This window comes from Acanthopagrus latus, chromosome 7 (assembly GCF_904848185.1).
Source record: "Acanthopagrus latus isolate v.2019 chromosome 7, fAcaLat1.1, whole genome shotgun sequence".
Classification (NCBI taxonomy): Eukaryota; Metazoa; Chordata; class Actinopteri; order Spariformes; family Sparidae; genus Acanthopagrus; species Acanthopagrus latus.
The window spans coordinates 320,001-339,633 of NC_051045.1; the positions used below are offsets into that span (position 1 = coordinate 320,001).

Below are 19,633 nucleotides of genomic sequence, written 5' to 3' on the forward strand. Positions count from 1 at the left end.
ATGACAATTAGAAATAAATCACTTTAGTCTGCTGCATTAATTATAATGTTTCAAACACCACAGATGTGTATATAAAGAGAGAAAAGAAGAACAGATATATAATATAATGTAATAATATAAACTAATACAGCCATGGTGGAGCTCCACCTCTCAGGGCGTAAGTTATTTGTTCCTCTCCGTCCACATATGTTGGGCGTCAGGTTTAAGCCTCTTACTCGTGATGCATTATAGTGCTGCAGTTAATAATATTTGTTGGACAAAGTTTTTGCCTCTTCCATTGATGCCTAATGGTGAAACTCCCAATATCGCCATCTTTGGATCCTTCATGAATACATTCTCCTGTAATGTTTTCAGCTCAGGGCATGGTGTGGTTACCAGTTTGTGTCCCACAGAGTGTGTAGGAAACAATAACAGGTGGACAATAACTTTTTTATTCCTGTTATCTGTTTGTATTTTGACCAAGAACTCTTCAGTTGGAGTTCCAGGACTTTATACCACTCTCTCTGTTTTGTTAAAAAGTCCCTTAATTGTAAGTAGAACTGAAGACCTCAGTACCATCAATGGATCCATTTACCAGAATAAATCTCCACTGAGTCCTTGTGGACTTTAGTAGAACCTGTCTGTGCATCAGAACTGAGACGGCCCTCCTCCTGCCTGACTGATGCCATGAGTGAGGAGGGTCCCCCTCGACATTATAGCTTTTAACCTGAAGTGATCCCATTATTTAGTGTTAGAATTTGGGTAAATACAGAATTTGCTGGCGAGAGGGGAAAATCACACGTGGGTGTAGTAAACTGTACAGTAACTGTGTGTATCTGGGTGCAGGTGATGGTGTTTTCACAGCATGTTGGGAAGGATGATACAAAAACTAGGAAATAAAATAGTAAAATAAATAATTAGCATAATAGAAAAGGAGAATAAAGCAGAAAAGGAAAGAACATGTTCGCAGTTGGAAGCAGCAGCGTGACCTTCATCATGTAACATCTGAGCTGGGATGGAAGAAAAACTGTCCCTGTTGTTCTGATCATCACAGTAGGATCCGGGGAACAGATGATCTGCACAGAACCAACAGGACAGAACGGTGGAAAAAACTAGAACTCAACCAGCATTAGTGCTTGATCAGTGTTTAGGGACACGGTCCTGGTCGGCCTCGGCTGCGGGTCAGAACCTGCAGGGGGGTGGACAGTCTTTGAGAGTGCTCGCCTTTACTTGACTATAAAACCAAGCAGAACAACTGTCATTAGTTCCTCAGGCTCCTACAGAACCTCCCAGTAAACATTACAAAAACAAAACAGCATCTGTGCCGTAACATCTCAGTAACCATGGTAACTGCATAATTTTGTGAGCTAAATGCAGAGACGGGGATTAATAACTCAAATATATGAAATCGAGATACGCAGATGTGCTTAGAGAGAAGAGCAGAAACGAGGTGCGGTCCAGATGAGGTCCAGGCCCGTCTCTCTTCTCTCGTCCTGACAGAGTGCGTGGAGCATTCAGCAGAACCCACCTGGCATATAACATCATCACCTCTCAGCTGGATAAAGGTGCGTTCTATCAGTTCACCACCTCAGTTGTTGGGATGACTGTTTCCTTCACATAGTCCGTGTCTTCAGCTGCATCCAAAAACTCCTTTTCCTCGTTGTTGTGGGAGATGCAGAGTCTGGTGGGAAAATTATTCCAAAGCAGTCCCCCTCGAAGTATCTTCCTGATGTTTGTGAAAGCCGCCCACGACCTGGCGACACTGGCCATATAGTCCAGGAATTTGGCTTTGGTTACCGTTGTGTGGCCGTCTGCCGCGGCCCCGGGTCTTCCTCAGGATGTCCATGGCGTCTCCCTTGTTGTGTAAATTGGTGATGATGACGTGGGGCTTGTCTCCTAGTGTGAGCGCTCGACCACCACGTCTTTGTCCATCTGTAAAACTTCCTTGATAAGTTTTGAGAGCGCCGCTGGCGAGCTCGATCCCGGCTGCTCTTGTCGCTCCTCATTCTCCCCTCCAAGTCTTCACAGTTCTCTTTTAAGCTTTCCACTCGTTTGTTGAAGCCTGTCACTATGTTTTGTGTTGATACATCTCATCCGACCACGTTCACAGTCCCTCTTCGACAGCTTTTATCAGCTCTAACGTGGTCGATCTCTGCGCGGACCGCCGTTGTATTGTTAGTCATTTCTGTTCTCACGGCTGTTATTTCCCTGTTTAGTGACTCAGAATGGTCTGCCAGGGCATTCTCCAGCTCCTCTCTGATCACAGAGGACATGTCTTGTCTTAAGGAGGATGGAGAGGATATCAGCTGTGACTGACGTCAGTGGGTGGGTGGGTGAGGCCACCTCCTGAGGAGGTGTTGTGCCTTGCGTTGGTCGAGCCGTCGTATCTACTCTCATAGATTGGACGCCATTCACTTAGATTTGACCTCCTTTGACCGTGCTTTCGTTTGTTGAGGGTGGTTTTTGAGCGTTTTGGCGACACCTGCGGTTCAGGTAAAGGAGGAGAAGCCGCTCCATGAAAACACCTCAGGTGGCCCAGTGACCCCCTGCTGTCACGTCTCCAGGCTCAGACTCTGATCACCTGACGCCACTGGACGCAGCGTTGGAGGCGGAGCCCCGTTCATTCCTGTGACAGCTGCTCAGTTACGTGTAAACGCTCGACTCCTGGTTGCTCCGGCCCGGTTCTTCTGGGTTCTTCCACATAACTTTCACATTGTGCGGCCTACAGAGCGTAGGCACTAGAGACTACTGCTGCCCAGGCTGGCTAACTTCCTGTTTAGCACCCGACTAACTTGAATGAGGATGAAATAATTTAATGGCGCGGCTCTTCTACACGTGTAATTGGACCGAATGGATCACGTCTCAGAGGTTGACATCACTGACCTGCACGGCTGGGCCACTAAGAAAACTGGCTATGAGCCCGACGCACCTCCTGTCAAGTTTGAGTTACAACAACTTCCTGTTTAAAGTTTGATGACCCTAAAATATAAAAATGTGAAAGTTTAAATAAACAGAAGTGAAGTTTGATCCTCGATAACAAACTGAACTCTTGTTTCTCCTCAGACGCTGTTCCAGGCCAAGAACTCTGCTCACTGGGCCAAGTTTGGAGAGGAGGTCCCTCCATGGAGCTGAGGAGGAGAAGCTGAGGAGGAGGAGCTGAGAGGAGGAGCTGAGGAGGAGGAGCTGAGAGGAGGAGCTGAGGAGGAGGAGCTGAGGAGGAGCTGAGAGGAGGAGCTGAGAGGAGGAGCTGAGGAGGAGCTGAGAGGAGGAGCTGAGGAGGAGGAGCTGAGGAGGAGGAGCTGAGAGGAGGAGCTGAGGAGGAGCTGAGGAGGAGGAGCTGAGAGGAGGAGCTGAGGAGGAGCTGAGGAGGAGGAGCTGAGGAGGAGCTGAGGAGGAGGAGCTGAGAGGAGGAGCTGAGAGGAGGAGCTGAGGAGGAGGAGCTGAGGAGGAGGAGCTGAGAGGAGGAGCTGAGGAGGAGCTGAGGAGGAGGAGCTGAGAGGAGGAGCTGAGGAGGAGCTGAGGAGGAGAAGCTGAGGAGGAGGAGCTGAGAGGAGGAGCTGAGGAGGAGGAGCTGAGGAGGAGCTGAGAGGAGGAGAAGCTGAGGAGGAGGAGCTGAGAGGAGGAGCTGAGGAGGAGCTGAGGAGGAGGAGCTGAGAGGAGGAGAAGCTGAGGAGGAGGAGCTGAGAGGAGGAGCTGAGAGGAGGAGCTGAGGAGGAGGAGCTGAGGAGGAGGAGCTGAGGAGAAGTTTGACCTGTTTCTCTCTGTCCTGCTTCAATGTGATTGGACTGTTGAGGATCTTCTCATGGATACAGCATCCAGCAGCAGTGGTGCTTTGTGGGAAACGTAGTTGAATTAGTTACGTCTCTCTACGGTATCCCTCAACTGCCAAAAAACAAACTCACAAGTAGAGGTGATGATTTTATTTTCTTATTTTTAACTTTATACTGGTGCTGATCTTCATCACCACCATCTTCATCATCATCTTAATCATCACCAGCAGAAACAAACTGAACAAAAAGATGTTGATTTTTGAGAGCAGAAGAAGAGGTCAGAGTGGTGATGATGTCACAGAGAGGCCACGCCCACAAACAACAGCTCCATCACTTAAGTTTCTTTATTTCAGTTTCAGGATCGTGTTTCCTGCCGTCTGATTATTAATGTCAGGTTTTGGTTTAAATGTTTGTCCTGCTCCTTTAAAAGACGTCTGCTGGGAAACATCCAATCAGAGCTCAGTGAAAATAACCACTACAGCTCGGTACCCGTCTGAGTTCTGGTCCCGGTTCAGTTTGAAGTTTCCACAGTGACTCAATCAAACGTGTTCGTGTGTGAGGTGCGTTTGATTTACAGATTGTTAGATGGTGGAGACAAGAGCAGGACTGTGTGCAATATTGTGTGTGTTAATGTTTGACTGTGAAAGAGTTGTTGATGAAGATGATGATGAAGATGTTGATGAAGGTGATGAAGACGATGATGATGAAGATGATGATGAAGATGATGATGATGCAGTGTTCAGTAACACAAACGATCATTTTGTGTCATAAATTCTTTTGTTTTTATCAGAAATAAACTTTGTGTGTCACAGAACATCATCAGTGTGTGTGTGTGTTTGTTCCTGATGATCAATGATCACGTTTAGTTTATTGATCTTCAGAATCTGCTGCGGTGCCTCAGTCCGCCTGCAGCAGGCGCTATGACGTCATCTTAAACACTAGAAGTGATTTGAATGAAATAAGTATGTGTGTGTGTGTGTGTGTGTGTGTGTGTGTGTGTGTGTGAATGATGTGATTGTTGTGGAGGCTCCACATCCGGGACTGTAGAGCTGCCCCCCCCCCCGCCCCCCTCCATCCTCTCCTCCCGCTGCATCCTCTCATCCTGCAGACACACACACACACACACACACACACACACACCGACAGATACACCGAGCTCCTCGTGCTGCAGGTTTGTTTCCAGTATTTTGTGTTTCAGCTCTTTACATGCGACACAAACAGGGCATTGATGTGAGGTCGATCGCTGCAGTGTGTGTGTGTGTGTGTGTGTGTGTGTGTTGTGTTTTGATGCTGATTGGCTGTCTCGCTCTGACTGATGTTGTTGACAAACGTTCACATGTTTATTGTTTATTGTAAACTGTTACGTCACATTTTCCATCTGATGCAACGTGAACCTCTGATCTAATGTACCTGTACACCAGTAATCCATTACATTTATCTCAGGTGGAGAGTTTACCTCAGAGATAACGTGTCTCTCTCTCTCAGTCATGTCGGTGTCTCCCGCCCTCGCCGACCTGTCTCGCCTCTACCAGACAGAGTTTGTCCGCAGTGCCCGGGCGGTCGGTGTCCTCTGGGCCGTCTGTTCGCTCTGCTTCGCCATCATCCAGGTGGTGGTCCTGGTGCAGCCGTCCTGGATCGGCACCGCAGACACCCGCCACCAGGGGGCGGGACCGGCCCCGCCCAGCGGCACCCTGGGTCTGTTTGAGGTGAGGAGCACCTGTGACAGAAGCATCAGTGTGTTCAGGTGATGTCATAACCTGTTAGCTTTAGCTTAGCTCTGTTGTTGACAGAGGCGGGGTCCGCCACAGGAGCTGATGTATAGACATGTTTCTAGTAGAATGTACATTTCCAACATTTTGATGATGTTTTCATTATAGTTTTTGGCTTTCTGCAGATTTTCCCCCCTCAGATAAACAAAATGTTCTGATTCTGAGCCTCTCTGTCACTATGGCAACGTGCTGGCTCTTCCGACACCGGGACTAATGGATCGGTTCATTTGTTCTCTTTATTAGTCTTTGGCAGATGGATCAAAACTTAGTGTGCGTGTGTGTGTTGTCAGGTGTGTGTGGAGTCGGACTGGCCGGTGCCGGACTGTCGCGGCGGTCTGTCCAGTCTGTCTCCTCTGCCGTCCTTCCAGTCGGTGGCAGTGTTGGTGGGAGTGTCTCTGTGGGCGGTTTGGACCAGTGTCCTCTGTCTCTGTCTCTTCAGGTTCTGCAGCGCTGCGACCGTCTACAAGATCTGTGCGTGGCTGCAGCTCACTGCAGGTCAGCCGGGTCACCGGGTCATGCGGTCTTTAGAGCAGCTGATTTTAAAACATAAATCTTACATTTAATTTTTATTTATTATAATTTTTTTAGTGGATTGAAGATTAAAAAGGAGATTTGGTTCCTTTTTGGATAGTCTGTCTGTCTGCCTGTCTTTCTCTCTGTCTGTCCGTCTCCTCAGGTTTCTGTCTCGCGCTGGCCTGTCTTCTGTTTCCGGACTCGTGGGAGAGTCCAGAGATGAGAACTCTGTGTGGAGAGTCTGTGAGTGTTAATATGACGAGCGTCTGTGATACCAGTGGAGGAAGAAGTACTCTGACACTTTGCTTCACTTAAAGTACTTCACTGCCTGTATTAAAGGTCCAAGTCACCTGTGGTTCTGTCTCCAGGTGGGCAGTTTCTCTCCAGGTAACTGTTCCGTGCACTGGGCCTACATCCTGGCCATCCTGGGGGTCCTAGACGCTGCCATCTTGGCTACATTGGCGTTCGTCCTCGCCAACAGACAGGACGCCCTGCTGCCGCCAGACGCCAAAGAGGGTGAGGGCGGGGTCGGGGCATCTGGTGGGCCCAGTTAGCATAGAGTTAGCTTCAGGAACAGTTAGCGTAGAGTTAGCTTCAGGTACAGTTAGCTTGGAGTTAGCCTCAGGTACAGTTAGCTTAGAGTTAGCTTCAGGTACAGTTAGCTTGGAGTTGGTTTAATTTAGGCTTTTAGGTCCCGTTAGCCTAGACTTAGCTTTTGAGTCGTGTTAGCGAAGTGTTAGCTTCAGGTCCAGTCTAGTGTGACGCAGCAGTGACATGACACTAATAACTACACTGTGTTTGTGCAGTGACCACAGGCCTGCTGCTGTCGGCATAGAGACACCAGGTGAGTCTCTTCTTCTTCTACTGTCAAATTGTTCCTTCAAGATCTCATTCAGACTTACAGTGTTTCCTTTCTTGTTGTTCCAGCATCACCAGAGGAGGAGGAACATCAACTGAAGCAGGAGAAGCAGCCTTCCTCCTCCTCTCTTTTCATCATCACCTGGTCTCCGGGCAACCGTATTCACCTTAATGTTGTCACAGTGAGGAGGAAGAGGATGAAGAGCAGCAGGAAGAATGAGGAAAGAAAAGCAAGAGACAGTGAAGCTCAGAGCGCGTTGGATCACCTCAGACATGTCGACATGTTTATCAGCTCTGCATTAAGAAACAGACTGCTGTCTGTTTCATTTTGTCCCTCTGTGCTGGTCTGTGCTGGTCTGTGCAGGTCTGTGCAGGTCTGTGCTGGTCTGTGCTGGTCTGTGCTGGTCTGTGCTGGTCTGTGCAGGTCTGTGCTGGTCTGTGCTGGTCTGTGCAGGTCTGTGCTGGTCTGTGCTGGTCTGTGCAGGTCTACACAGGTCACAGTCTCTCTGCAGCTCCAGCACTGTAACATAGTGAGGTTCTGTCATATGACTGGACTGGTCCTTACTGTGCTGTTTGTTTGTTGGAAAGAAATTTTCTAGTTGGTTGTCTTCTCAGCGTTACATGTGTTAGTCTCATCTCTGTGTTTAGCCTAGCTTAGCACAAAGAGATCATCAGCCAGGCTGAAAACCTGTCTGATCACATGTCATATTGTGTTGGCTACGCTCAGTTAGCTCAGAGTTAGTCTCAAGTCCAGTTTGCTTCTGTGACATTTGATGTTTAGGTCTAGAATTCCTTTTAGAGCTAATTAGCATCTGGATCAGGTTCGCTCAGCTTCAGGTAGCACCTGGGTCCAGTTATCTTCAAGTCTAGTTATACTAGAATTAGTTTGAGGTGTAGCTCAGATTTAGCGGGTAGGTACTCGCAGAGTTAGCTTCAGGTCAAGTCTGCTAAAAGTTAGCTTAGGTGTAGTTATCTCACAGTATGCTTGAGTGTTAGTAGCTTATAAGTATCAGATTAGCTTATGTATAGCTTCTAAAATGGACTATCTTAGAATTAGCTTTCCAGTGAAGTTAGAACCCAGCTGACAACAGAATGGATATACCAGTTAGCTAGCCTTGTGCTAAGCTAGGAAAAACACAGCAAATGTCAAGTTAAGAAAACAGACAATGTTCTGATGTCATCAGTGTAAAAGTACATTAGTGATTCTGATTCTGATCAGCTGCAGAACAAGAGGATCCAGCTGAACTCAGTTTCCTGTCAGCATGACCTTTGACCTCTGACCGCCTTTCATCAACATCCTAACATCACTGTCCAGTTCAAACCACATATCTCCAAATATGGTGATTTTTACATTTCCAGATGTAAACAGTCAATCCAAATGTTCCCACTAATATTAAACACACCTTAGTGACCTGAGCAGTGTGTTGACACACAGGTGGACTCTGAGGATCTCTGACATCATGTGGAAATATTTACAGGACGTTTGTCAAAGTGTTGGGGTTCATTGAAATGTTTAATTAATAAATAATTGATATAACTGATTGAAAGCATCGTTAACGTCAGCATTTATGAATGAAAACACGTTGGCATAGTTACTGGGAATTAATGTGAAGCCCAGCATTTGGCATGATGTGTCCCTGATGTGTCTCAAGATTCAAGATTCAAGATTCAAGAAGACTTTATTTATCCTGAGGGAAATTGTCTTGCAACAGTAGTAAAACAAAGTGAGAAAGGAATACAAAAGTAATAAATAATGGTAAAGTAATAAATAAACTAGTTACTAAGTACACAGAATGCAATCCAACCGTGAGCAGCATAAAACTGAAAAGAAAGTACACAATAAGATTGCGATTGAATAAAGTGACAAGTGATTTTCTCCGTACAGCGAAGTGACTGATTTTGTAGTAGGATCATTTTATAGAACAATGTTTGTGAGCAGGTTGTTGTTGTTGTCTTTACAGAATGTATCATGCATGTCAGTGCATACAAACTGTACAGGAACATAAACATAAACAATATTTATGTTTATATTATGTTTGTGTGTTTTTATGACTCACAGATTCAATGAGACAGTCAGAGACAGAGTAGGTCATGTGACCAGGTGACCTCACCTGCTCATGGTGAAACTGATGAGTGTGGCCAGGTGAGCTATTTACCTGCTCATAGATGTACCTGGTACAGCTATGTGTTTAAACAGCTCGTTATGTCATGTAATCAGATTACCTTCATTTACCTGATGAAGTTACCTGACCAGGTGAGTCCTGTGTGTCAGCAGCTGAAGGTTGTGTAGAGGCTGTCAGGTTTGGGGCATCAATTGTAAAGTTGGCCACACTAAAATAAACAGCAACTTTTTGCCATGTTTAGCAACAAAACACATTTAAAAAATGTTTTTGATTGTTTTCATGTTACTGTTGATAAGATTTACAGCAATATTTGTGAGATTTGTGAAATGTACTTTTCTTGTAAAAAATATGATGTCAATGTTAAATCTAAATCTCCTGCTCAGTTTGTGTGTGAATGATTTCTTTTGTTCTCTTTTGGGCTGCTTGCTGTGTGATCGCACCTGCAGCTCATCATCCTGCAACCAACTCGCCTACATGTACTCGGACCGACCTTCCAGACCCCGCCTGACCGTTGAATCAGTTTGTGCAAGAAACGCCAGCCTGAACTAACACTCTGAACTAACACTTGTGTTAATTATCTTGCTAAATCTTGTTCTCCCTGTTTCACCTCAGACCACCAGTCCTGAGCCTGGACCCGGTCCGCCAGCCAGCACAGCTGACCTTGAGCCCTGGAGCCTGAACACCACCTCCACTCGCAGACGCCACGAAAACACCGGTCACGCCAACCTCAACCAGTTTTTGTGCTTTTCTCAATAAATTCTCTTGTGTTCAAAACATCAACCCTAGTCTGCGTTTGAGTCCTGGAGTCCTTGGACCCGGGTTCGACTCCCGGCCCGGGTCCCCCTGCTGTGCGTCACTCCCCCTCCTACCCTGTTTCCTGTCACACTCTTCAGCTGCCCTGTCAATAACGCCAGAAAAAGGTGTATATATACATATATATAGGCTCTGTGGTGGATGCTGTACCTGTCAGTGGAGATCTCTCCGTCTGGCTACCTGAAAAAAACTGCCGACAGGGCTTCCTCGCACAATGTCCTTTTGTTTTGGTACTTCGGATGACAGTGTGAATTTGCATATTAGCTAAATATTTTGTTTCACCTGTGACACTTAGATTTACAATTTAGATTTAGATTTAACATTTAGATTTAGATTTAACATTTAAATTTGTCATTGAGATTTAGCATTTAATACTTAGTTTAGATTTAACATTTAGTTTAAATTTAAGTTTTAGAAATATTCACAAATATTGCTGTAAATCTGGTCAAAAGTAAATGTGGTTTGTTGCTGTTTATTTTAGCATGCGCAACTTTACAGTCGGCGCCCCGTCATCAGGAGCTTCACATCCCGTCCACAGCAGATTCAACAGCCAATTCTGTCGTTCTACACGTCTGAATGATCAAATTGATCTGCTCATCGTCTGCAGATCAGAAGCTTCTCATCATAAATGAAAGACGGCAGACGGAGGTGATATAGACTTTAATTTAGAGTGAGACAGAAATAAAGACACACTGACAGAGCTGCTGCACACAAGCTGAACCACATGAACACAACAGGAACGAGCCAATCACAGAGCTGATGAGCTGTTGCCAAGGTTACTGTCTGTCCGTCTGTCTTTTCCAGAGACGCATTCACACTGACTGACGGACAGAGGGAGGGAGGAGTCAGTGCAGAGGGAGGAGTCAGTACAGAGGGAGGAGTCAATGCAGGGGGAGGAGTCAGTGTGGAGGGAGGGGTCAGTGCGGAGGGAGGGGTCAGTGTGAAGCTGCTTTTGATAATAAACCTTTAACATTTTGACTTCAAGTCCCAGAAGCCATCACTGTCCCAAACAACCAATCAGAGAGCTCCAGACTCTGTTGCCGGGTAGCTTTCAGCTGGGTGAAGTTACAGGTTGATCTTTAAGAACTGAATCAAAAGGGAACTAAAGCACTGCTAAGGATTGTGGGTACTGTGGTGTTGGAGACACACACTCAGTTTACAGAATTAATATTCATAAATATTATTTGTTATGATGAATAATAATTTAATACTCAGATACATTATGTTGTTCTGTCCAGGAAATGTGAAGGTTTTCGTAGACTGAAGTGTCTCTTCATCACGTCTTCATCACGTCTTCACGTCTTTTCAGCAACAAAGGACTGAGCAGAAGCATTTTCACCAAAAGCAGCAAAAGCACAAAGAAACAAGACAGGAAGTAAAAAAAAAATCATCCCAAAACACAGAATACACCTCCTCCTCCTCCCCTCCTCTCCTCCTCCTCTCCTCTCCTCCTCCTCCTCCCCTCCTCTCCTCCTCTCCTCTCCTCCCCTTCCTCCTCCTCCTCCCCTCCTCTCCTCCTCCTCTCCTCTCCTCCTCTCCTCTCCTCCCCTTCCTCCTCCTCCTCTCCTCCTCTCCTCTCCTCCTCTCCTCTCCTCCTCCTCCTCCTCCTCCTCCCTCTCCTCCTCCCCTCCTCCTCCTCTCCTCTCCTCCTCTCCTCTCCTCCTCCTCTTCCTCCTCCTCCTCTCCTCTCCTCCTCCTCCTCCCCTTCCTCCTCCTCTCCTCCTCTCCTCCCCTTCCTCCTCCTCCTCTCCTCCTCCTCCTCCTCCTCTCCTCTCCTCCTCTTCCTCCTCCTCCTCCTCTCCTCTCCTCCTCCCCTCCCCCTCCTCTCCTCTCCTCCTCTTCTCCTCTCCTCTCCTCCTCTCCTCTCCTCCTCTTCCTCCTCCTCCTCTCCTCTCCTCTCCTCCTCCCCTCCTCCTCTCCTCCTCTCCTCTCCTCCTCTTCCTCCTCCTCCTCTCCTCTCCTCCTCCCCTCCTCCTCCTCTCCTCTCCTCCTCTCCTCTCCTCCTCTTCCTCCTCCTCCTCTCCTCTCCTCCTCCTCTCCTCTCCTCCTCCTCTCCTCTCCTCTCCTCCTCTTCCTCCTCCTCCTCCTCCTCTCCTCCCTCCTCCTCCTCCTCCTCTCCTCTCCTCCTCCCTCCTCCTCTCTCTCCTCCTCCTCTCCTCTCCTCCTCTTCCTCCTCCCTCTCCTCTCCTCCTCCTCCTCCTCTCCTCCTCTCCTCTCCTCCTCTTCCTCCCTCCTCCCTCCTCTCCTCCTCCTCCTCCTTCCTCCTCTCTCTCCTCCTCTCCTCTCCTCCTCTCCTCCCTCCTCCTCCTCCTCCTCTCCTCTCCTCCTCCCTCCTCCTCCTCCTCCTCCTCCTCTCCTCTCTCCTCCCTCCTCCTCTCTCTCCTCCTCTCCTCTCCTCCTCCTCTCCCTCCTCCTCCCCCTCCTCTCCCTCTCCTCCTCTCTCTCCTCCTCTTCCTCCTCCTCCTCTCCTCTCCTCCTCTCCTCCTCCTCCTCTCTCCTCTCCTCTCCTCCTCTTCCTCCTCCTCCTCCTCCTCTCCTCTCCTCCTCTTCCTCCTCTCCTCTCCTCCTCCCCTCCTCCTCTCCTCTCCTCCTCTCGTCTCCTCCTCTTCCTCCTCCTCCTCTCCTCCTCCTCCCCTTCCTCCTCCTCCTCTCCTCCTCTCCTCTCCTCCTCTTCCTCCTCCTCCTCTCCTCTCCTCCTCCCTCCTCCTCCTCTCCTCTCCTCCTCTCCTCTCCTCCTCTCCTCCTCCTCCTCCTCCTCTCCTCCTCTCCTCTCCTCCTCTTCCTCCTCCTCCTCCTCCTCTCCTCCTCTCCTCTCCTCCTCTTCCTCCTCCTCCTCTCCTCTCCTCTCCTCTCCTCTCCTCTCCCCTGCTCTTACTCCCTTATGTACTCCACTATCTGATCAATCAGTATTTGGGGGTCGTAGTCCAGGACAGCTCTCCTCCGGCGCCTACGACTCCCATGATTCAGTTCTTCCATGGCAGCCATGGTATTGATGCGTTTCATCCTCTGCAGCTCAGCAGCAGGGGCCTGGAGCTTTTCCTCCTCCTCCTCCTCCTCCTCCTCCTCCTCCCCCTCCAGCCTCTTCACTCGGAGCAGAGGGGGGTCGTTGCTAGGCAATGGAGGAGTCATGTCGTCAAGGGAGCGGCGGGTTCTCCTGTGGGCGGAGCTAACAGGTGTGACAGGCAGGTCCCTCCTAGCTCGGTGACCAGAGGACATCACCAGAGCGTTGTTAGGGCCGATGCTGGACAGTAACCTAGCAACCAGACGCCTGGAGGAGAAGAGAGGAAAGAGGAGGAGGAAGAGGAGGAAGAGGAGGCGCAGAGACATTTTAAATTGGGACAGTTTGGTGTGCGTGACGGTGTGTGTGGACGTTGGATCACCTCATAGCTTCCTCGTCTCCTCTGTCTCCTCCTCGGGTCGGTCCTGAGTACACCCGTCCAGCCTGTCTCGCTCTCTGCATCAGCGTCTGAGCCACCTGAGGCTCCATCCTGACAATCACAGGTCACAGCTTATTTTTAATAACTCCTTCACTCCGATCTAAACACGAAGAAGAAGGTGTGCTCACCTGTTCAGCAGGGCCTGAGCCAGCTGCGGCTCCAGGAGGCCCCACCAGGCGGCCCGGGGCCGCCCCATGTTCAGGCCCCGGCCCGTCTCATCGTAGTCTGGAGGGGCGGGGCCTTGGAAGTCTCCCGGTGGCCCCTGATCATCCTCCTCATCCTCCTCCTCTTCCTCCACCAACTCCACATCCCCTGGTCTGACCAATCCCGCGCTCTCAGCCTCGTTCAGGAGGCGGAGCAGAGCAGCCAGGTAGGCTGTGAAGTAAACGACAGTTACAGTGTATAAAAATATAAAATATCAGTAAAAGTCCAAACATGTTGACAAAAACCTGAAAGTAATTTTATACAAAGCTGCGACAGGCTCCGTCGAGTAAATCAAACCTTCTCGCTGGTGTTCTTCCTGCTCCCGTCTCTGGTCCCTCTCCACCAATCGCTGCAGGGCCTGATCCAAACCCCGCCCCCTCCAGTCGTCTGATTGGTAGTATAGGTCATTGACCCCGCCCCCTCCCTGAGTGGTGGGATATGACATCATCTGGTCCTCATAAGGCAGCAGGTTACGGAGGTCCCTGCGCTGGCGTCTGACCCCGCCCACGGATACATCCAGGCCACGCCCACCACCGCGAGCTGCTGGCAGAGACTGAGAGAGAGAGAGATCAAAGGTCAGAGGTAAGGTGAGCTTCATCAGATCATTCCTCATCAGAAGAAATAAAGTTAAAGTTCACTAAGTCGTCTGTGATTGGTTGAATCTGTGGTCATGCTGAACGCGACAGGAAGTCATTTTCAAACAGGAAGCTGAGGACGGGTCCAACAGAGACACATGGACCTTACAATTGCAATTACAATACAAATACTCAGAGCTCCAGTGGGTCACCAGTCCGCCACTGATTAGAAGGGTTACTGAACAATGTGCGACAGAAGAAGAAGAAGAAGAAGGTGATGAAAGTTCAGGCAGACCTCTTCAGCTGAGTGACAGCGAGCTGAGCACACAGGAAGGCTGCGTCCCAGTTCAGGAGCTGCATCCTTCGGAGGAGCATTTGAAGGACAGTTACCTCACAGTGACAGTGTGAAGACTGTCTCAGTTCAAAGGCTCCTTCACATGCAGCCTTCTGTTACCTCTTTCTGGAGGACGCACCACTACAAGCCTTCTATGAATGCCCAAAAAAGAAGAAAAAAAGAAGAAAATGGCGACCTCAAGTGGCGCAGATCTCACACTTAAATGTACGTGTTGGGTTTATACTTGGTTTTTACTCATTTGAAAATCCAATACCAGATATGTTAAACTTCAAGGTAAAATACGTTGGTAATGCTCAGTTTGATGCTTTTGGAAGAAAAGCCTTAAAAATCTTCACTTTCAAACGTTAGACATTCAGACTTATATTTTATATCTTATTGTGACTGTGGAGATGTTAGAGACTATTTTTACTCAATGTAGATAAATGGACCAAGATGAACAGATTCAGATCAGGCTGCTTTATTTCAGACTGTAAAACCATAAAGTCTAGTTAAACGTTTGAAATCAATAAAGAGCGAAGTTTATGATTACTGACTAGATCTCTTTTGTCTCTTTGACGTAACACAAACATCTTTTACATTTCATTGTGTTTTAGGGAACAACAGAGAGCTTCATCTGTCTGAGGTCAGAACAAGTGCCAGTAGCTCACACACCAAAAATGACATGTGTCCACCAGCAGGTGGTGCTATAATCAGGTCAAACGTGTTTTGAAACTTCATATTCGCACGTTCCCTGAATTGAGCTGAGTTGGCTGATATAGGCCACACCCATTTCTGTTGATATTCTTTTGTCAGCAAAATTGCGAAATGTGGTTTTCGAACTCCTCATAGTTCATTTGACCAATGTGCACAAAAATTTGCATATAGCATCTGTGGACCTCTTTCAAAAACATACCAAAGTTATGAAATTGGGAACTGTTGCATATGTCCACAATGAGTACGTACATCGTGACCAGATACACAAAAAATCCTATTGGACCAAACACCTAAACCCAACAGGAAGTCAGTTATTGTCCATTTAGTCAAAAATCACACAAAAATGACAAAGTAGTGAAAAAAAAGCTGGGGTGGAGTCCACTGTCAGTTAGCATGTCTCAAACAGAAGAGACACATTACAAAAGCCTCTTTATTCAGGACTCTCACTTGGTTCACAACCTCCGTAAAGCAGGTTGACAAACTTCTACAATGGCTGTTTTGCCCAGCGACTCTCACAGGGTTTGTTGGGAACAGCATGACACCAGAATGCCCCAATGTAAAAAGTATGATTTACCATAATACACAGACAAATTTTTTCTCCACAACAACATACTTGAGAAAGAACTATATTAGGTGGCCCACAAACAAATGATACTTTGGGAGCAAATACATTACATTTTACTGAGAACTCTGCACAAACAAAACTACATTAAGATCACAAAATAACTTTGCTTGTTTGCTGTTATTCACTTTTACATCCAATAATTACCCATCCCACTCAGTTTCTGCACATCTCTCTCACTAACTTGCTGAACGATGCTCTCTCACTTCTGTTTGCTCACCTTTGAACACTTGGACATTGAAAGCTACATTATTTTTTGCTGTTTCGTCTCCAATCACAGCATTTCAATAAAAAGCAAAAAGAGAAGGCTTTTAAAGTTCACACCACATAACAAGGTAGAATCATTCAAATCAACAACAGCATCAGGGGTTTACAGTGCTAAGTTATCGGCCTCCATATCTTCAACACACACTGTACGATTTTGAACTGAATAACAACGTGTCTGCGGCAAATGGAAGAAGAGAAAATTCCCTGTATTATTTTGTGCCAGGTGTCATCTGTGATTGTTTCATTCAGATCAGTCTCCCATTTATTTTTGAGGAGGTCTATAGGTGTCAAGTTATGAGAGTACAGTATTTTGTATATTGTGCTAATAGTTCGTTTTCTTACTAGTTTACAATTAAAAATTTAGTCTAACAGGCTAGTTGGAGGACATGAGGGAAAACATTTTAAGTTTGAGAATGCAAAATTCTGAAGCTGCAAGTATCTATAAAAGTATGATTTGGGAATATGATATCTTTGTACCAACTGTTCAAATGAGACAAAATTACTGTCAATATACAGGTCGGACAGTGACATCATATCTCGATGTCTTGATTTAAATTAGATAGCAAGGGCTGATAGTTAGCAGCATAAAGATCTTTATGTTTATCTGTAATACATATGCTGAGGTATTTACTTTTTTTAGGGCTAATTTTAAAGGGAAGTGAATTTAAGGATGTCTCTCTATTACTAGTGCCAACAGACATCAGCTGGCTTTTCTGAATATTAACCCTGGAGCCGGATAATTTGCTAAATTCTGTTAGCGAGACCATTAGCTTAGGAAGACTTTAAAGGGGTTGTGATGTATATAGTAGCATGTCGTCGGCGTAAAGCGAGACTATATGCTCTTCCTCTGCTCCTTGAATTCCTTTGGTATCAGCATTTTGCCTCAGAGCTGGAGCCAGTGGCTCCATTACAACTGCAAAAAGGAGCGGTGACATGAGACATCAGACAAGCTCGACAAAAGGGAACTGATTATTATTAGTATGAACAGCAGCTGTTGGAGATGTATATAAAAGTCTGATCCATGATATGAACTTATGGCCGAATCCAAATCTCTCCAGTGTGCTGAAAAGACCCACTCGACCCGGTCAAACGGCTTCTCAGCATCCAGTGAGAGGACTTCCTCTGACACGCCAGGTGGAGAAGGATGTTAAAAAGGCGTCTAATATTGAAAAAAGAGTAAGGATTTTTGCATCAGTGTTCAGGAGAGAAACTGAGCGAAATTAATTGCCCCCCAAAGGGTTTTGTCCTTTTTTGAGAATTACAGAGATAACTGCTCGGCGCATGGTCGGAGGTAAGGTCTTAAGTGAAAGTGATTCTTCAAACACTGACAGTAGTAAGAGGGCAAGTTGGTCTGAGAATTTTTTTAAAAAATCCGTTGGATAGCCGTCCAGCCCTGGGGAATTGCTGCTTTGCACAGATCTGATTGCAGATATTGTCTCCTGGGCCGAGAGGTCCTTCTCCCACATATCAGCTATGTTTGGGTCTACAGATGGAACATGCAGGGGGCTGAAAAATTCCTCCATTGTGGAGGGTATTGTTGAAAATTCCTGATGTGTATAATGATTGGTAGAAATTTTGAAAACATGGGTTAATTTTCTGTAGACTTAAAACCCTGTTCGTCACTGCTTGCAGGTATAGTCTGACGGCAGTTCTTTGTTGTAGCTGATGAGCGAGTATTCAGCCATTTTTTTCCCCATGTTTGTAACATCCTTATGTAGACTTGGAGAGATATTCAGCCTGCCGTGTTGATGGGATGTCCTTAGTTACAGAGGAAAGAAGTCTTTTAAAAAATAGCAACCGTCTCCCCGTTGTATCGAAGCAGAGCACGGGTGCACGCCCGCCTCAGCACCTCGTAGTGGAGTTTGGCTGCTATTACTCGTGGTTTCTCACCGGGTTTCCTTGGAGCCAGACTGAACGGTCAATGAGCACGTCTTTATCCATCTGTAGTACTTATTGCTTTGAGACCGATATCATGGAGCTCAATCCAGTCGTCTCAGGCACCCCAATTATTCTGATGTATTCTTGCTTCCATGTCCCAGCATTTGTCCCGGAGCTCTGCCATCCCGTCTTTAGGGTATTTACCATAGTCTGCAGAGTCACTTCCTCGTCTGACCATGCTGACATTCCGGTCTCCATGTCCTGGATTGTGGTTTTCATTTGGTCGATCTCAGAATGAATCGCCACCGTGTTGTTTTTATTTCTGCTTTTACTGCCTGCAACTCACTTTTAAGGATCCAGACAGGTGACAGATTAAACAATCATTAAAATATTGATTTGTTGTCCTTTTTTCTCGTTCAGAAACAAAACAAGAAACAAAATCATCAAAGTGTTTGGACAGAACCTGACAGCAGAATGTTCTGAACATCAGAACCAAACGAACTGTGTTCTGTGCTCTGCAAGTCACTTGTGGTCCTCAGTTCAGGTCGTGACATTTCCAACGCAGCCTTTTAATCATGGCTGTGAACTGAAGCCTCTGAACTGAAGTGTGTGTGTGTGTGTGTGTGTGTGTGTGTGTGTGTGTGTGTGTGTGTCCTCAGAGAGACATGTTGCCATGGCAGCCTGACGAGATGTTCCTGTCTCCAGTAATTTGATCGGGTTTGTTAAGAGAGAGAATCTATTTCTGTTTCTGTGATTGAGTCTGAGCTGTAATACAAGTAAAACTTATATCCTTAAAAAAGCACCAGTAGAAGAAGAATCAGTGATGATCCAGAGCAGAAGTGAAGCCAACTGTGATCTGATCTCAGAGAGGAGGACTTTACATCATCAGGAGGAGGAGAGGAGGACTGAGCGAACTGTTCCTTTAAGAAGAGGTGGGCTGCAGGTCTCTGACAGACTGAGAGTCTTTGTTGTTTATGTTGAAGTTAAACGAAGAGTCTCCATCTGGCAGTCCTCGTGTGTCCTCGTGTGTCCTCGTGTGTCCTCGTGTGTCTGTAACTCACACTGGTCCTCACAACGATGACAAACAAGATCTCACACACACGCAGCCTTCAGGTTTCAGGAGACCTACGGCCCTGTTGCCATGGGTTACTGTCTCTAGTCGCTATGGTGACAGGATTTGAAATGAAATGTTCCTCCCATCACAGCGGCAGCCTCCACACACGCACACACACACACACATGTGCACACACACACACACACACACACACACACAGTCTTAACCTCCATTTTTCTCTGAGAAATTAACCTCATCAATAATTCTATAATTAATACATCAGATGTAAACCAGAACACACACACACAGAAGATAAACAGCAGTGACATCACTCTGCGTCACAATCTGGTTACCGTGACAATAAATCAGCACATACAACACACATGTACACAGCCTCTCTCTCTCTCTCTCTTGCTCGTCCTTACCTGGGCGCCGTGGAGCAGAGCGGTGCTGAGCAGCAGGAGGACGACAGACGCCATGCTGCTGACTGAACACACACACCGACTGAGGCTGCAGCGCAGAGTCATCCGAGGAGGAGGAGGAGGAGGAGGAGGGTGATGACGGGGAGGAGAGACCTATCAGATAGATCAGCACTGAGGGGGGAGGAGATATTGAGTGAGAAGACGGGGGGAGGGGAGGGAGACAAGGACGCAAGTAACGAGAGAAAGAGGAGTCGTGAGTTCGAAGGAGGAAGCATAGGCAGGAGAGATGGGGTGAGGAGAG

The 19,633-nt window shown here is 47.1% G+C and overlaps 3 protein-coding genes across 14 annotated transcripts in view; 2 read left to right on the forward strand and 1 right to left on the reverse strand.

The window, feature by feature from the left end:
* hdac6 (histone deacetylase 6) overlaps positions 1-3,212 on the forward strand; it is a 25,405-nt gene extending 22,193 nt beyond the window's left edge. For all 6 annotated transcript variants that reach the window (XM_037104694.1, XM_037104691.1, XM_037104693.1 and 3 more), the window contains one exon: positions 3,043-3,212. In XM_037104694.1, the coding sequence (XP_036960589.1) occupies positions 3,043-3,111 (69 nt within the window). In that variant the 3' untranslated portion in view covers positions 3,112-3,212. The remainder of the gene's footprint in view (positions 1-3,042) is intronic.
* Positions 3,213-4,799: 1,587 nt separating this feature from the next.
* lhfpl4b (LHFPL tetraspan subfamily member 4b) lies at positions 4,800-11,169 on the forward strand. Of its 7 annotated transcripts, none has more exons than XR_005076281.1 (10): positions 4,800-4,920; positions 5,235-5,455; positions 5,809-6,013; positions 6,195-6,274; positions 6,400-6,547; positions 6,838-6,875; positions 6,959-8,229; positions 8,949-9,143; positions 9,459-9,535; positions 9,625-11,169. XR_005076281.1 is itself a non-coding variant. In XM_037105479.1 (7 exons), exons 2-6 carry the CDS (start codon positions 5,237-5,239, stop codon positions 6,864-6,866), a joined length of 681 nt encoding a protein of 226 aa, XP_036961374.1. In that variant the 5' UTR covers positions 4,800-4,920; positions 5,235-5,236; the 3' UTR covers positions 6,867-6,875; positions 6,959-8,430. The 7 variants fall into 7 exon arrangements, 1 of the variants encoding a protein (XP_036961374.1); XR_005076279.1 differs by having other exon boundaries at positions 8,949-9,032; XR_005076277.1 differs by having other exon boundaries at positions 8,949-9,535.
* A 1,440-nt stretch (positions 11,170-12,609) lies between these two features.
* pcsk1nl (proprotein convertase subtilisin/kexin type 1 inhibitor, like) lies at positions 12,610-19,519 on the reverse strand. The gene is made up of 5 exons (XM_037102760.1): positions 19,336-19,519; positions 13,764-14,019; positions 13,391-13,637; positions 13,206-13,313; positions 12,610-13,093 (listed from the first exon to the last, which is right to left on the reverse strand). Exons 1-5 carry the CDS (start codon positions 19,435-19,437, stop codon positions 12,697-12,699), a joined length of 1,110 nt encoding a protein of 369 aa, XP_036958655.1. The 5' UTR covers positions 19,438-19,519; the 3' UTR covers positions 12,610-12,696.
* Positions 19,520-19,633: the final 114 nt, after the last annotated feature.

Bases quoted from the DNA above. Each gene is read 5' to 3' on its own strand.
- lhfpl4b (XM_037105479.1), top strand. From the start codon at position 5,237: ATGTCGGTGTCTCCCGCCCTCGCCGACCTGTCTCGCCTCTACCAGACA. The intron at 5,456-5,808 runs GTGAGGAGCACC...GTGTGTTGTCAG, and splicing joins GCACCCTGGGTCTGTTTGAG to GTGTGTGTGGAGTCGGACTG. The intron at 6,548-6,837 runs GTGAGGGCGGGG...GTGTTTGTGCAG, and splicing joins GCCGCCAGACGCCAAAGAGG to TGACCACAGGCCTGCTGCTG.
- pcsk1nl (XM_037102760.1), bottom strand. From the start codon at position 19,437: ATGACTCTGCGCTGCAGCCTCAGTCGGTGTGTGTGTTCAGTCAGCAGC. The intron at 14,020-19,335 runs GTAAGGACGAGC...TCTCTCTCTCAG, and splicing joins CTCTGCTCCACGGCGCCCAG to TCTCTGCCAGCAGCTCGCGG. The intron at 13,314-13,390 runs GTGAGCACACCT...TGTGATTGTCAG, and splicing joins GCTCAGGCCCTGCTGAACAG to GATGGAGCCTCAGGTGGCTC.